The 17,286-nt window shown below is 47.2% G+C and overlaps 1 protein-coding gene across 4 annotated transcripts in view; it reads left to right on the top strand.

The window, feature by feature from the left end:
• SLC39A11 (solute carrier family 39 member 11) overlaps positions 1-17,286 on the top strand; it is a 331,048-nt gene that overhangs the window by 36,902 nt on the left and 276,860 nt on the right. For all 4 annotated transcript variants that reach the window (XM_027626247.1, XM_027626245.1, XM_027626246.1 and 1 more), the window contains exon 4: positions 10,216-10,374. In XM_027626247.1, coding sequence (XP_027482048.1) covers positions 10,216-10,374 — 159 coding nt within the window. The remainder of the gene's footprint in view (positions 1-10,215; positions 10,375-17,286) is intronic.

Raw genomic sequence — 17,286 nt, 5'->3', positions numbered from 1 at the left:
TACACGAAACATCTAACATAGGCACATTCGTAGAGACGGAGAGTAGAGGTTCCCAGGAGCTGTGGGGAGAGACCGGGAGAATGGGAAGTTATTGCTCAATGGTTACAGAGTTTCTGTTTGGGGTTGTGAGAAAGTGTTTCTGTTTGGGGTTGTGAGAAAGTTTTAGAAATGATGATGGTCCTGCAACATGTGAAATGTAATGAATGCCTCTGAATTGGCTAGACTTTCACATGGCAACTTTTATGTATATTTTCTCACAATAAATAAGTAAATTACTTAATAAGCCCCAAATTAGTCTGCTTACATGAAGACTGTAAGTATTATTTATGAATTTCCTTCCTTGTGCAATTGTGTTTCCCAGCATTTAGTGAAGGTCTCCATTTTCCCCCTTGGCTGGCCACCCGTCTCCCGCCTGGAGGTCTATAAATCTCTCCTCCAGACATTCACATCGGCCAGGGGCTCTACGATTTTGCGCTTCCCGGGAGCCTCCCAGCCCCTCTTCTCCTCTAGGCTCTTGAACCCCAGGCCCTGCTGAGGTACCCCAAAGGGTACCAGGAGGTGAAGTCTTCAGCCGGCTGCCCCAAAAGCAGAGCCTGGCCCAGAGTCACGTGTGCAGGGAATCTGGGGAGGCAGTGCTCTGGGAGAAGCTGCCCAGGGGGTGGCCCAGGCGGCAGCAGGGCTGGGACGTGGGAGCACGCTGGGCGCTCCCGTTTGGCACACACGCTTTCATGTACCCCTGTTTTCACTGTGGTGCTCCGCCCCTAGCTGGATGTGGGGTGGGCCAGTTGCTTGGCCACATGAGGTACAGGAAGAATCTGGGGTCCGATGGCTCCTTAGCCACGCTTTCCACCAGGCTTCATTGCCACCCCATCTGTATGCCTGTTCCCCATGGCTCCGGGCCCCTCCGTCCCTGGGCTGATCTGGGTTCTAGGGAGTGACCCATCTTACTCTGACTCAGGTGTCAGCCTCCTTGGGGTGTCTGTCGGTCCTTACCTGCTCCTCCTCTCCCTCTCCTTTTGTCTTTGTGGTCGAGATCCTTCCCATCCCTATACTTTAAGTCCAGGGGGAATTTGGGATCCAGCAGCTTGTGTTTGATTGGCAACATTTAACTATAAGTTCCATCACTTATATTCCACGATATTCCAAAATGGGCTAGGATTTACACATCAGCACAGTAAATACTGCTATCATAAACACGGTCAACACTGACAGTTACATTTAGGGGGAATCATTCCCTGGTTGGAGGCACCGAGTAGGTGACATTGTGAAGATTGTTGTTTCTGAGGAATTTCAGACGTCTGAGAGATGGAATGGAGCTTTGGGATTAAGAGCTTGGCCTGGGTTTTAGATCCCAGCTCTGTCACTTCCTGCTGGGTGTCCTTGGGTGACTTACTCAACCTCTCTGAATCACAGGGAGGAGGCTGTAGGTTTCCCTGATGTGAAGCTTGTGAGGCATGCAGTCCCCCCCGCCCCCCAACTATCACCCCACCCAGTCACTGCTGACCCCACAAAGCAAATCGTGGGCCCTCTTGGCCTCAAGACTTTGCTCACACAGTTCATGTTCCTTAGCTGCCATGATCCCCCTCAATCTTCTCTCAGGCCTTGGTAATTGTTACTATTAATTCTTAATAAACTCTTCATTTGGAAGTATTTTAGATTTTGAGACAAGTTTCAAAAACAGCCCAGGGAATTTCTGCATATTCTTACCCAGTTTCCCCTAACCATGTTACATAACCACAGCACATTTGTCAAAGCCAAGAAATTAACATTGGTACATCACTGTTCCCTCAGCCCCAGATGCTAGTTGGATTTCACCATTTTTGCCCAATGCTGTCCTTCTTCTGTTCTCAGCATCCAGTCCAGGATAAATGGATAAATGTGTTGGATAAATGTGTTTCATTTGGAGTGTTCTTGTTTTAAAGTGTGGTCTGCAAGAGAGGAAGGTGTGCCTTTCATTCAGAGCCCTATACCGAGAACATAATGTACGTAGACTTTGTTTTGAAGCCGCCAGCTTGAGCCATGCTGCTAAGGGGACGTTATCTTTTGAGCTACAGAACTGCTTGTTTCCCTACCTCTAAGGCAGTCCTGGGCTATGGGTTTTGGTTTTAAAGGTTTATTTAGGTTTGTAAGCTCTGATGAATCTTGCAGAGAAAAATGTTTAACAAGATCATTTCTCCTGTTGATAAGTTGCCAAATATTTCCTAGTGCTGGGTTTTCTTGAAGCAGCTTATATCCCCATGGTGGGGAATGTCCATGGGATCAAGGTTACATCTGATGATTGCTAAAGCTGATTCATCCCAGGCTGTGGCTCTGGGATGCTTTGTCTGGTGATAAGGGAGGCACTAGCACTAACTTCAACTTTGTCTTCACTCTGTAGCTCTTAGAATTTCTTAAAGGACTCAGGGTCAGCGGAGGGGGGAAGGATGGTGCGAACTTGATGTGGGGCCGACGCGGTTAGCTTTGGATGGCACCAGCTTGCTCTGGGGCTTTGAGAAGATCCACTGGATCCCTTCGGGTCTCAGTCTTCCCACCTGTCAAATGAAGCATTTGGACTGAGCAGGCTTCTAAAACCCCTTTCAACTCTATCAGTAGACTCTATTCAAAAGCTTTTCCGTGACACTCTGCAAATTCTATACCACCTTCTTTCCACACGTAAGAAAACCTCCGTTATGTTAAACAATGACTCATCCAGTGTTTGTCAAAGGAGTGAAGGCCTTTGAGCATATGAGCCTGTATAGTACTTAAATTGGAAGGTAAAATCACTTTAAAATTTAGGTAGTAGACTAAAAAAACGAGTGTTGAGTCACTTCCTGATTATGCCTTCTTTTGATTTCTCCACCCCCATTGCTCCCCATCATTAGTAGGGATAACAGAATTCATTTGGGCAACCAATATTGAAGGTCAGCTTCAGGACCGCTCAGACCTGTGGTGCCAGGGTACAAAGATGCTCATAGCAGGGCCCTCATCCTAGTACCCGGGGGATATGGACACAAATAATGAACCCAGCGTGTTGGAAAGGGGCCACCCTGGTGGAGGGGGAGGGAGCAAGATGGTGCCGAGGTGGGGAGCATGCTGAGTGCAGGCTCAGGGAAGAATCCAACAATACCAACTTAATCCTTAACTTCCCGCCGGGAACTAGGTCGGTGTGGTATATGCATTGCCCCATATCATTTTAAGACGATCTTGTTATAGAGTAAGCATTGCCCCTATGTTTGGTTTGCTCAAAACTGAGCTGCGGAGAGCTTTTAAGTTACTTGCTTCGGGCTACCTAACTAGTAAGTAGCAGAGCCAAGATGCGAATTTGGACCTGATTCTAAGTCCTGTGTTTTCCCACCCATTTTTGTGTGTATATATGTGGTAGAGGGTTTTGGATGCTTGGAAGGAAGGGCATGAGAGGAAGGTCTTGGTGTTTTGGCATTTTTGCGGATAGAAGTGCGTGGGCCAAGGGATGGGGGGCCGGGGCTGGAGGGTTCAGCCTGTGGCGGGGGGCAGTTGTGCAAGAGAGGGTTCTAATGGTTAAGGCTAGCTCAACTTTCGTTTTTTTAAATTGAGATAAAATCCACGTAACACTCACCATTTTATAGTGTACAATGCAGTGGAATTTAGTACATTCACAGTCACCTCTGTCTAGTTCCAGATATATTCATCACCCCCAAGGAGGGCCCTGTACCCATTAGGTACTTGCTCCCCCATTCCCGGCCCCCATCATCCCCTGTCAATCACTAATCTGTTTTGTGTCTAGGATTGACCCGTTCTGGATCTTTTGTGCAAATGGAATCATACTCTTCTATTTATTTTTTATTTTTTAAATTTTATTTTATTTAAATTCAATTAATTAACATATAGTGTATTATTAGCGTCAGAGGTAGAGGTCAGTGATTCATCAGTCGCACGTAACACCCAGGGCTCATTACATCACGTGCCCTCCTTAATGCCCATCCCCCAGTTACCCCATCCCCCGACCCAAGTCCCGTCCAGCAACCCTCAGCTTGTTCTCTATAGTTAAGAGTCTCTTATGGTTTGTCTCCCTCTCTAATTTCGTTTTATTTTGTTTTCCCCTCCCTTCCCCTGTGATCCTCTGTTTTGTTTCCTAAATTCCACATATGAGTGAGATCATATGATAATTGTCTTTCTCTGATTGACTTATTTCGCTCAACGTGATACCCCCTAATTCCATCCACGTCATTGCCAATGGCAAGACTTCATTTTTTGATGGCTGAGTAATATTCTATTGTGTATATATATACCACATCTTCTTTTTTTTTTAATTTTTTATTGTTAACCTAATTTGCTGTTTGCCTTTTTTTTTAGATTTTTAAAAATTTTTTTATTGTTATGTTAATCACCATACATTACATCATTAGTTTGTGATGTAGTGTTCCATGATTCATTGTTTGTGCATAACACCCAGTGCTCCACGCAGAACGTGCCCTCTTTAATACCCATCACCAGGCTAACCCATCCCCCAACCCCCCTCCCCTCTAGAACCCTCAGTTTGTTTTTCAGAGTCCATCGTCTCTCATGGTTCGTCTCCCCCTCCGACTTACTCCCCTTCATTCTTCCCCTCCTGCTATCTTCTTCTTTTTCTTTTTTCTTAACATATGTTGCATTATTTGTTTCAGAGGTACAGATCTGTGATTCAACAGTCTTGCACAATTCACAGCGCTCACCATAGCACATACCCTCCCCAATGTCTATCACCCAGCCACCCCATCCCTCCCACCCCCCACCACTCCAGCAACACTCTGTTTCCTGAGATTAAGAATTCCTCATATCAGTGAAGTCATATGATACATGTCTTTCTCTGATTGACTTATTTCACTCAGCGTAACACCCTCCAGTTCCATCCACGTCGTTGCAAATGGCAAGATCTCATTCCTTTTGATGGCTGCATAATATTCCATTGTGTATATATACCACCTCTTCTTTATCCATTCATCTGTCGATGGACATCTTGGCTCTTTCCACAGTTTGGCTATTGTGGACATTGCTGCTATAAACATTGGGGTGCACGTACCCCTTCGGATCCCTACATTTGTATCTTTGTGGTAAATACCCAGTAGTGCAATTGCTGGATCGTATGGTAGCTCTATTTTCAACTGTTTGAGGAACCTCCATACTGTTTTCCAGAGTGGTTGCACCAGCTTGCATCCCCACCAACAGTGTAGGAGGGTTCCCCTTTCTCCGCATCCCCGCCAACATCTGTCGTTTCCTGACTTGTTAATTTTAGCCATTCTGACGGGTGTGAGGTGGTATCTCATTGAGGTTTTGATTTGGATTTCCCTGATGCCGAGCGATGTTGGGCACTTTTTCCTGTGTCTGTTGGCCATTTGGATGTCTTCTTTGGAAAAATGTCTGTTCATGTCTTCTGCCCATTTCTTGATTGGATTATTTGTTCTTTGGGTGTTGAGTTTGATAAGTTCTTTATAGATTTTGGATACTAGCCCTTTATCTGATATGTCATTTGCAAATATTTTCTCCCATTCTGTCGGTTGTCTTTTGGTTTTGTGGACTGTTTCTTTTGCTGTGCAAAAGCTTTTGATCTTGATGAAATCCCAATAGTTCATTTTTGCCCTGGCTTCCTGTGCCTTTGGTGATGTTTCTAGGAAGAAGTTGCTGCGGCTGAGGTCGAAGAGGTTGCTGCCTGTGTTCTCCTTTAGGATTTTGATGGACTCCTGTCTCACGTTTCGGTCTTTCAACCATTTGGAGTCTATTTTTGTGTGTGGTGAAGGAAATGGTCCAGTTTCATTCTTCTGCACCCCACATCTTCTTTAATTGGAATCATATTCTATGTGACCTTTTGTGTCTGGCTTTTCCCACTTTGCATAATTAATGTTTTTGAGGCTCCCTTATACTGTAGTATGTACTCAGTGCTCCACTCCTTTTCATGGCTGAAAAGTACTCCAACGAGTGGAATATTTTGTTTCTCCATTCACCTGTTAATGAACATTTGGGCTGTTTGTCAGCCCAAATTTTTTGTCAACTAGGAACAAGATCAACATCCATTTTTAAAAAATTAACTCAGGTCATCCATTCCTTCACTTGCCCCTCTGCAGGGTTGGACGTTGGGGTCAGTTATGGGGCTGAGATGCCCTGGGCAGTGTGTCAAGAAGAGAGCCAGGGAGGGATCAACCTTGGTCATGGGGAGTGAGGAGGAGACACAGCTTCTCAAATGTCAGCTTGTCTGACAATCACTCTGTTCCACCTTCAGGTTTCTGGGCCCTGCAGTAGGCCTCCCAAACTAGCCAGATGGAAGGGAGATATTCGGTCCTCTTTTTTAAAAAAATGTATTTCCTCCTTAGCTCTTTTCGCAGAAATTGTCATTGTTATTGAAATGCTTGCTCCCTTTAGCTTCTTGGATTCTTTAGCAAGAATTGGGGTCGCTTTGGTCTTAGCAACACCTGGCTTGGAGGATGGGCTTCACACAAGCTTTCCCATAGTGCATTTGACTGATTGTGCTTTACTTTTTATTTTGGCAATAAACAGGCAAGAAAAGGCCTTTGGGGGAACAGTGAGGTTCCTACCATGTGCCCTAAAACCTGATTATGCATTCCTTTTCTAGACAAAGGTGGGGAGAGGAAGGTGCTCGTTGTCTGCTCCTCATGCTTCTATCTGATGTCTTCAAGGCTGGTGCTGCTAGACTAGTTTTTGCATTTATAAGAAGCGTTGTAGTGCAGTAGGAGGGCTTTGGGTATCTGTCATCTGGGGTCATAAAGGGACTGGCCGGCAAGGACCTCCCTGTGGAGCTCATTACCTGAAATCTTGGGCCCACTTCTCACCACCTTCTCCTTCCTGGCCTATCCCCTCCAAGCCCTGCTTCTTAGAAGTAAATGAGGGTTAATCAGATGCATGACTTCCTGCTACTGTATCAGCTAGTTAATGTCACTACATCCAGATTAAAAAATGCTTAACATTTAAAGGAGCTTTGTTAGTATTGAGAGTTTCAAGCTGGCCACCTACATGGGGGGGGGGGGCAATTATTGAATAAGGCTTAATATACAATCCAGCAATTGTACTCCTTGGTATTTACCTGAATGAACTGAAAGAGTTATGTCTACACAAAAACCTGCTGATAGCAGCTTTATTCATTATTCATAATTGCCGAAACTTGAAAGCAGCCAAGATATCCTTCTGTAGGTGAATGAGGACAAACAAAATGTGGGCCATCCAGACAATGGAATATTATTCAGGGCTAAAAAGAAATGAGCTATCCAAGCCATGGAAAGATGTGGAGGAATCTTAAAAGCATATACTGAGTGAAAGAAGCCAATCTGAAAAGGCTATGGACTGTGTGATCCCAACTGTATGGCATTCTGGAAATGGCAAAAGACTATGGAGACTGTAAAGAGATCAGTGGTTGGCAAGGGTTGTGGGGAGGTAGGGATGAATAGGCAGAGTACCCAGGATTTGTGGGGCCATGAAACTACCCTCTAATGATACCGGAATGGTGGATACCTATCTTTATGTATTTATATAAGCCCATAGGATGTACAGCACCAAAACTGATCTCTAATGTAAACCATGGACTTCAGATGATAATGGTATATCAATTTATTGCAACAAATATGCTACTGAGGTGTGGGGTGCCCATACTGGGAGTTTGTGCAAGTCTGGGGCACAGGGCTTCTCTGTACTTTCTGCTCTATTTTGCTGTGAACTTATAACTGCTCTAAAAAAAAAATGTAACATATGCCTTCGAAGGCTATATTAGTTTCTTGTTGCCACCGTAAGAAAATACCACAAATGTAGCAGCTCAAAAGGACATACATATGCGATCTGAAAGTCCTGGAGTTCAGAAGTCCCAAATGGTTCTTCCTGGGTTACAGTCGAGGTGTTGGCTGGGCTGCATTCCTTCCGGACGCTCTAGGGGAGAGTCTGTTTCCTTGCCGTTTCCACTTTCTGGAGGCCACCTGTATTTCTTGGTTCATGACCTCTCCTCCATACTTCAAGCCAGCCCGGCAGCATCTTCCAGTCACTTAACTGACTGTGACCTCTGCTCTTGTCATCACATCTTCTCTCTGACTCTGACTCTTCTTGTCTTCTCCTAAGAACCCTGGGATCGCATTGGCTCTGCCCAAATCATCCAGGATAGGCTCCCCATCTTAAGGTCCTTAACTTCATTAGAGCTGCAGAGTCCCTTCTGCCACATAAGGGGGACATAGTCACAGGTTTTGGGGATCAGAATGTGGCTGTCTTTGGGGGGAGGTCATCATTTTGTCTCCCACATACACCCTCTAAATAGCTTTTCTTTGGGCCCTGTTGTCCCTTCGGACAGGCAACCTGGTTCTATTTCACCATTGTCCTCTGGTCATTTTTTCCAGTTTATGTAGGAGGTCAGGAGTCTGGTGAGGAAAAGAAATGAAGGAAATCCAGTTGGGTCCTGGATTTCACTGGAAGGATGGAGAACGGTGATGCTCGAGGAGGGGCCCATCTGAATCACCCAGCATCCTCTTCTCTTTCAAGCATCTCAGCATCCCAGCACCCCTCCGTTGAGAGGCACATCTCTTCCACTCTACCTCCTGTCACTTGTCTGGGGGAACATTTTGTATTTCTCATCTGCAGGGGCAAGGAAGAAGTTGGCGTCCAGGGATGCGGAGGGTTGGAAGGGGTCTTGGGCAGAAGAGGTTCCACTTTGTGTGGAAGAGGTGGATGGGGGGCTGAGGCTGAGGAGGTGCCCCCCCACCCCGCCGCCCGCCCCGTGGCATCAACAAGAATGGGAGGCAGGGAGGGATTAGAGGATGAGATGAGCGGCCTTCCTGGGTGGTGCTGCCTTAGGGTCGCTGATGGTGGGGCTCTTTGTGAGGCCCTGGGATGTGCACACAGAGAGCTTGCTGGACAGGTGCGGGCAGGTCCTCCTCAGTGCAGAGTTTACCACGAACAGCAGCTGCCAAGGGCTCTTGAGTTCTAAAGCCAGTGAGACAAGAGTCTGGGAAAGGGATGGGTTAGGCTGTGGCATGGAGAAGGAGCCCACAAGCTTCCTTGGATGATCTCATGGAGCTGAACTAATGAGGCATTTTCTTTCTGGGAGTTTCTGAGGCAGATACAATCTTTCCGTGGGTGGCACTGAGACTTTTGCCGGGAGAATGGGGCCCAGAGCAATGACTATGTGTGGATGATGGTTGGCAGAAGGAAAATTACTTTCTGCGTGGATTTGTTCTTTATTGTTGCTTTTGTAATACCTGGTTCTGTCACTCCAAATGTTATTTTGGGGACGGGTGATGCAGATGTTTTTTTTTAAGGCAGGGCATAATTAAATCATTTTTAGAAACCCATTCAACATTTTACGTGTCAGTGATGACTGTCATATGCTTACGATGAGTAGTGGGTTTACTCTTGCCAAGATGTCACAGCATCTTTAAGAGTAAACAGCCGTGGATGAGTGTTTAATTCAGTAAACACTGGAGAAGTTTTATCCAATTGACCTCACTGAGATTTGGGTTCAGCTTCATTTTTCTCTTCCCTTTCATGGTTCTGCCCTCATTCAGGTGATTATGGTCCTACTTGCTCAGGTCCGTGAATCTGCCATTTATTGGCGACGTGACCTCCTGCACATTATCTTATTACTTCTAGATTCAATTTCATTATCCGTGGAAAGCAACAGAGAACAGCATCTGCCTCCCGGGGTTGTGGCAATGATAAAAGAAGATATCAAAGATCTATTTCCCTGGATGTAGTAGGTGATCAATAAATATTAGTTCCCCTTCTTTCCTTTTAGAGATAACAAAGTTGGCAAGGCCAAGCTGACATTGATCAGCAGTTGTCTTCAAATAATATTTCAAAGGCTGCCACGTATCCTAGAGGAAAGATACCTTCGTTGGTGCTCCAGAGAGCAGACGTAGAGCTAACAGGTAAAAATTGAAGGGAGACAGTTATGTGTGATACACGTCTACTGTGACAACCAAAAATGTCTCCACACATTGCCAAACATCCCCCAGAGGGTAGAGTGGCCAGAGGTTGAGACCCACCGAGTTAGAGGCTAGATGAGAGCAAACTGGACTCCATCCTCCCAAGGTCACCTCCATCCTGCGCCATATTGGGTTCCTATGGCATTCTGGTGGTGGTTTTGTGGTTTGAGAGAGTACCGAATGCTGAAGACAAAAGGCCTAACACTCGCGTAGGGTTTGGTTTGGGCCACAGAGAGCAACTGAAGTGGGTACTTGGAAGGCCTTTTGGGGTTGTGGTTTGTTTAATGGCTTGTTCACTGTGGTTTTGCAGGTCATGTTAGCAGCTTCCTATTGGTCTCTCCTGGCCCCAGCCGTTGAGATGGCCACGTCCTCTGGGGGCTTTGGTGCCTTTGCCTTCTTCCCCGTGGCCATTGGCTTCACCCTCGGAGCTGCTTTTGTCTACCTGGCTGACCTCCTGATGCCTCACCTGGTGAGTACTGCTCTTCAGACTTGACGTACCTACTCATGGCTCTGTTGAGTAGCCAGTGATATAGAAATAGATATTTCAAGCCATTTAGGGCTTTTACCTAGAATTTTACCGTGAATTGGGACTTTTTTTTTTTGTCCTAAAAGAAAATAAGCTCTTGGTAATATGACTAATCATCCCCTTAGTTACATTTTGCTAAGTTCAGATTTTAAATGTCAGATTTCATTATAAATAGAGAGCGCAGCTGACGTACCGTGTGGCACTGTTTCTGAGCGGACCTAGCAACTGGGAGAAGTGAGTGATTATGATGATCATGGTCTTGACCCTTAGGAGCCTACACTGTCATCACGAAGATGATGACACACCCAACTATAGCATAAGACCATTGACAAAGCATCACATCGGCAAGGGCTTATTAACAGGAGGATGAGGTGGGGACACTGGGCAGCAGAGCCCTGAGTTCAAGTTCACTTCTGCCGTTGCCTGGTTGTGTGCCCCTTGGCTCACAACCTTCCTCCCTATAGCTTGAGGATAACTCCCTGTAGGGGCTGCAAAGTAAAAATTTAAAAATCTAACAAGGCATCAGAATTGGGGGCAAATCAGAGATTTTAGGCTTTTTTACTGAAATGGGGCTGGTGGGTTAGGTTTGGAGAATGACCATGTACTTACTTGCTCACGTGGAAGCATGGTACGAACCACAGCCTGAAATCTGGCCCTGAAATCGTAACCGGATGCTATTGGCTAAAATTAGGTAGTGTGCATATCCTATGTGTAGAGAAGGGTCAGTGTCCGCTGTGTAGAGAAGGGTCAGTGTCTGTAAGAAGCCAGTACAGGAACACAGAGCCTTACCCAGCCAGCCCTAGAGGTCGGCAGAAGTCCTCTGTGATATCTGAGCTGGTGCTTGAATTCTCTGTTCACCCAGAAACAGAAGAGGCACAAGAAGGACTCTGTAGGGGAGAATGGGGTTGGAAGTCGTTTCTTCTGTCGGACTGCGACGAGCTGGGATCGGGTCAGGCTCACTGGAGTCGCTGGACATCTAGCCCAGGACGTAGTCTGACATTCTCTTCCCTGCCTGTCTGCCTTCTTTGCTGCTATAAATTCCTGACCAAAGAGAAGGAAGGGTTCTTGGGAACTTGTCCTTGGGGCCGATGAGAAATTGATTCCTCATGTCACAGAAAGACCAGCCTCTGGACCAGACAGCTGGATGTGACAGTTGGATGGAGAGTCACAACACTGTCTCAGAGGAAAGACCATGTGTCATTTTTTTCATCATGAGCTTGAATGTCCGTGTCAGTTTCTGGCCCCTGAACCCTTGGCTTCCTTGCCATTGATTATATCTGCATGATAGGAACTTCCAGAGGTCCTCTGTGTGGGCTGCCATATTCTGCTCTCAGATCCACCCTGGTCATGTGTGAACTTGCCGTTGGGATGTATTCTACTTGCCCTGGCAGGAAGATCTTACAGCCAATGGCCTTACCTCTCAGAACAGCGGACCAGGGGCTGGCTCAGCGGCTCTGCATAGCCCCCATTGGGTCTCATTCTGCCTTTCGTACCTGGGCTCAACTGGGCTTCTAAGACTGTGTCTCGTGGAGGGCTCTTTGCAATCATGATGGGTCACTGCTCACCGGTACTGGGGGCGGGGACGGGGGCAGGTATATTTGATCAGCTGTCTGAATGTGGGGACTTTCTCTGGGCAGTGTAAATAGTCATTGACCAGTTTGTACTGGGCAGCATCATTGTTTTAACCTTTTGCTTGGTGTTTGTTCTAATATATGCTTTGAATATGGAGAAGATCCCAAGGGAAAGTCGTGGACAGACTGCACAGAAAATTAGGAATGGCTTGGGAGTGGTGGCTGAGCATCCAGGGAGAGAGTTGGAGGGGGCTTGAGTATGGACATGATAACCATGAATGCCCAGAACCTCACTAATTGGCAGAAAGATCAGCCTGACAGTAAACATCTGTTCTAGGACATTTGAAAAGAAATTAATTTTTGCTGTTGATGTGAGAAGGGGAATTTGTTCTGGAAGGTCTATAAACAGATAAGAATTATTTATAAGTGCTACAGGCACCGAATACAGATGTTGCTGTTGAGAGTCGCAAACTCAGGCCACCGTCGCTCTGAGACAGCATGAGGTTCCCCTAGGTTTCACTCTTAATGTGCTTTCCAAACCCAGAAGGGGCAGCATCGCGGATCTATTGAAGGTGCTTCGTGGAGTGTGAGTTAATGGGTTTTGATATTGCGTCCATGTGATTATCCGACCCTGCCTGAGCACCCACAGGGGAGGTAGTCTTCCCAGGCAGCCGGAAGCCGGTTTGAGAACCTAGACTCTTGGGTTTGTGGGAAGGAGATGGTTAACCACCAACTCTGGTCTCCCAACTCTATTTCTGTTCGTTCAGCTTTTCAGATTTATCTGTCCCCCTGTTTGAGCTGAAGCAAAATACTGCTCATGAAAAGGGTTTCACTCATAACAGCCTGTCAGGTTGAACCCGTTGCGGCTTTGTTAACTTCAGATACATCAAATTGCTCTCTGAACTGGGTATTTGTTTTCGTTTCTTTATCTGCGAATAAAGTAGAGAAGGCTCAGGCAGTAACCGTTAATGGGAAATGAGCTTACAGAGATTTATGGAGATTTTGCCAAATGGTATCTTAATGGGAGAGGGACAGAGGCAGGGGGTAGGCACGGAGGTAGCCAGCTGCTGGACCCCAGGAAGAGGGCTGCCAAGAGGGGGCTGTTGGGGAATGTGACTGGGGCCAGCCTGAGCCCAGGCTTTCCCTCCGGAGGCCCTAGGGAGAGACAGAATGGATAGTAAATAGCCGTTTGGAGACACTGACATTTTTATGATCTTTGCAGTTCTGCTTCTGTATGAAGTTAAGGATGACAGTAGGTGGGTGGCCTTTACCTTGAGTTTAAAGCAGTATTATTTTCTACTGGTGGGTAGAAGGGTAGGGTTGGGAAGGACAGTAGGGTGTGTGTGTTCCCAAGGCCTCCTGTCTTTCTTTTTAATCATATTAGTGTTACAACGATACAACACAAAAATCTCATCATAAAAACTAAAAAAAAGAAAAAAATTATGTGACGGTCCCTTCCTGCTATGGACTTATGTCCCCCTCAAATTCATATGGTAAAATTCCAACCCTCAGTGTGATGGTATTAGGAGGTGGGGCCTTCCGGAGGTGATCAGGTCATGGGTGTGGTGCCCTTATGATGAGATTAGTGCCCTTATAAAGAGGTCCCCAAGAGCTCCCTGTTCCTTCTGCCATGTGAGGACACATGGTGACACATGGATGCTGTCTGTGAACAACAAACCAAACACGATTCTGCCAGCCCTTTGATAGCCTTCCAGCCTCCAGAACTGTAAGATATACATTTCTGTTGTCTATAAGCCACTCGGTCTATAGTAATTTTTTAACTAAAAAAAATTTTATTTATATATTTTTTTCAAAAGATTTTATTTATTTACTTAAGAGAGAAATCGAGAGACAGAGGAAAAGTGGAGCGGAGGGGAAGAGGGAGAGGGAGAAGCAGACTCGCCACTGAGCAGGGAGCCCAACGCGGGGCTCAATCCCAGCACCCGGGATCATGACCTGAGCCAAAGGCAGATGCTTGACCGACTGAGCCACCCAGGCGCTCCTGATTTTAATAGATTTTATTTTTTTTTAGTAATCTCTACACCCCACATGGGGCTCGAACCCACAACCCCAAGATCGAGTCACACCCTCCACTGACTGAGCCAGCCAGACGCCCCCTAGAGTAATTTTTTTATAGCAACCCCGAAGGGACTTAAGACACTTCCACCTTCCCGTCCTATCCCCAGACCAACCATTGTTATCAATTTAGTGGGTATCCTTCCAGATTTTTTCTCTTTTCTTTAAGAAAATGAACTATGTTGTGTCTTTTAAACGCTGAAATGTAAACGCTTTCCCCATTTGCTTGTATTGCTCGGGCGCGCTTTAGATCCGCTCGATAGAGATCCAAGCTCTGCCTCATTTCAAGCTCCTTTCTCTTGTGTGCGCGCGTGCAATGGGTTTTCACACCATCAGGACCGGGGTGTGCATCCTCTTGTGTGTTATTTTTACATTTGAAGTGACTTTCACCTACAGTCATTCTAGTCCCTGTGCAGCGTCCCACCACCTTACTGTATGTAGTTCGCCTGGTAATTTCCCCATCATCGAGTAGCTGGATTGCGCCAGGCCTTTATATATGTATCCATGTACATCTGGAAATGTAATTTTGTTTTGTGTTTTCTGAAAAACACATGGTAACATACTGTCTGTGTTGTTGCTACTTGCTTTTTTCAGTTTGCTTTCCGTCTTGGCAGTCTCCCCGGGAAATATGTGCTCCCACCATCTCCCTCCCCTCTCTCGGGATGTGACATCTTGAGGAGGCCGCCCAGGGGCTCGCCGGGGCTAGGGGCAGGTGGTGGGTCTCGGCGATCCCGTCTGAGATCTCTCATCTCAGAGAGAGTGGCTGGCGGTCCTGCCCAGTCAGGCCCTGGGGGGGCAGGGCCGATTCGCAAGAGGTGGGGGGGTACTGCCTTCTCCGCTCCCTCCTTAATTTATCTGTGTCCTCAGTCCTGTTGTTTCTTCTCTTTGTTGACTCTGTAATGGCAAAGAAGACGCTTCTGCTGAAAACCTGAGCAAGCGGGGTGTGCCCGTACTTTTAATATGCGGCCAACGTTGGCTGATGTCACTATTGGTTGCCTGGGGTTGCTATGAGGGGCCCACCTAGGACAAGTGTCTGGAAGCGACACAGGTTGCAGGAGCCAGTATTTTTCCCCCAGAGGGGGTGTTCGGGTATTTTTTTTTTTTTGTCCTGTATAGGTTCTCTCCATCTTTAGCATTCTGATTCTACTTCAACTAAAGAATACCTTGCAGAGAAAAGATGGGGTTGTGGGGCGTGAGGGGACGGCAGGAATATCTTACAGAACGCCACGTGGAGAAACTGCGGTGGTGACCCCCTGAGAGCCTGTAGCGGAAGCCTGACATTGTCCGATAAGCCCAGCTAGCTTCATAGAGAAGCCTGGCCCCCTCTGCCTCAGTTTTAGTGCTTCCTTCTGTTTGTTTGTTTTTTGTAAGATTTTACTTATTTGAGAGAGAGCATGCGAGTGGGCACGCCCACTTGCACGGGGCAGTGGGGGGGAGGAATGGGAGGGGACGGGAGGGGGTGGGGAAAAGGGGTAGAGGGAGAGGGAGAAGCAGGCTCGCTGCTGAGCGGGGAGCTTCAGTGCGGGGCTCCATCCCAGGACCCTGAGATCATGACCTGAGCCCAAGGCAGACACGTAACCGACTGAGCCCCCCAGGCGCCCCTTAGCGCTTCCTTATTTCTTATGCTTTGTTGAGCTTCGGCAGATGCAATTCTGCTTGATACTGGAAGGTACACTGGGTTTGATGGCTTGTTGCCATCCTGGCTAGGCTGGAGAGAGCCTCCAGTGCAGGGGCTGGGCCTGGGGCATGGGGGGCGGGGCGGGATCGGGTAGCTCTACTGGCTGTAGAATCTGGTCAGAGAGGGATGAGGTTTTTTTTACCCTCTATACATCTGTACTCGTAAACTACTGTGGATTTGCCTTGTCATCTATCCCCAGGGCTCCTCGTGGGAGTGGCTCCAGACATCCTCTATGCTGTAGGTCTGCAGTTCCTTTCCCCTGTCCTGTATCTTAGGGGTGGGTGGAGGGGAAGGGGTTTCATCCCCATGTCCCAGGAGCACACCGTGGCTCCAGAATCATAGCCAGTCCCCTCTGGAGCCTCCTTTTTCCAATGACTTGGGTTAAGTGTAGAACCTCCCCTCACCTTGACCTGAGTAAGGTAGAGGTGTTCTGAGTCTAGTGCAAAAGCTAAGTGGTGATTGCTAACCCAGTGCCAGTGGCGAATAGCTCAGAACACTGTTCTCCCCTGCTTACCCTACAGGATGTAGTGGTGTGTTCCTTTTCCACAAAGCTTCCCTGGCTGCCCCATGTCTTGGTTCCACTTGGTGCTTTTCCCACTGTGGCCCTTCTCTTCCCTTCCTTCTCTTCCCACGGGCCGTCACCCGTGGCCCCGACCCCCTGTGGCCTGAAGGCAGGAGCGTGGGCAGGGGTGGGTCTGCTCTGGTGCCCCCTGTGTCCTCTGCACCAATCAGCACGCTGCCTGGCATACAGTAGGTCTCCAGGAGGAATCTGGTGAATGTAGGAATGAAGATGTTGGAAAGATCCAGTGGGATCATCTTTGCGAAAACTCCCTCTAGCTTCTAAGTTTAAATGGCTTTACAGCCTGTGAGATATTTTCTGGAAGCAGATCCATGCCCTTTGCAAGGACCACTTTCTTGGCACAACAAACATGAGGCACGGATAATTAACCGTGCGGGTAAAAAATAGAAAGACTTAATATGAGATTTGAATCTGGTCTATGATTTGTCATGGCTTTATTTTCTTAATGATGTTTACCTAAGAAGCTAAAGACTTACACTGCCATTTAGAACAGGCATTTTCTGAGCAAGGTGATCAGGAAGTGTGTTCAGAGGGAGGTAGGTGGGGCGGGGTGGGGGTGGGAAGGAGCAGGGAAGTTGTCTTTGGTGTTTTAGGAAAAAAAAATATATTGAGGGGCTCCTGGGTGGCTCAGTTGATAAGCGTCTGCCTTCGGCTCAGGTCATGGTCCCAGGGTCCTGGGATCAAGCCTTGCGTTGGGCTCCCTGCTCAGCGGGAGGCCTGCTTCTCCCTCTCCCACTGCCCCTGCTTGTTGTGTTCCCTCTCTCACTGTCTCTCTCTCTCCGGCAAACAAACAAATTAAAAAAAAAATCTTAAAAAAAAGAAAAAGAAAAATATTGAGACCCGAACCTCCCTCTGGGGGTTCTGATTTCGTTGTGCGCATGGCGAGGCCTAGGTATCTAAAACAAAACACCCCCACAGAGGCTCCGGTGTGCAGCCAAGGTCGGTGACCA

The sequence above is a fragment of the Zalophus californianus genome, chromosome 16 (assembly GCF_009762305.2).
Source record: "Zalophus californianus isolate mZalCal1 chromosome 16, mZalCal1.pri.v2, whole genome shotgun sequence".
Lineage (NCBI taxonomy): Eukaryota > Metazoa > Chordata > Mammalia > Carnivora > Otariidae > Zalophus > Zalophus californianus.
The sequence above is the reverse complement of the archived record's forward strand: the minus strand, read 5'-3'. Positions and strand labels throughout refer to the sequence as shown.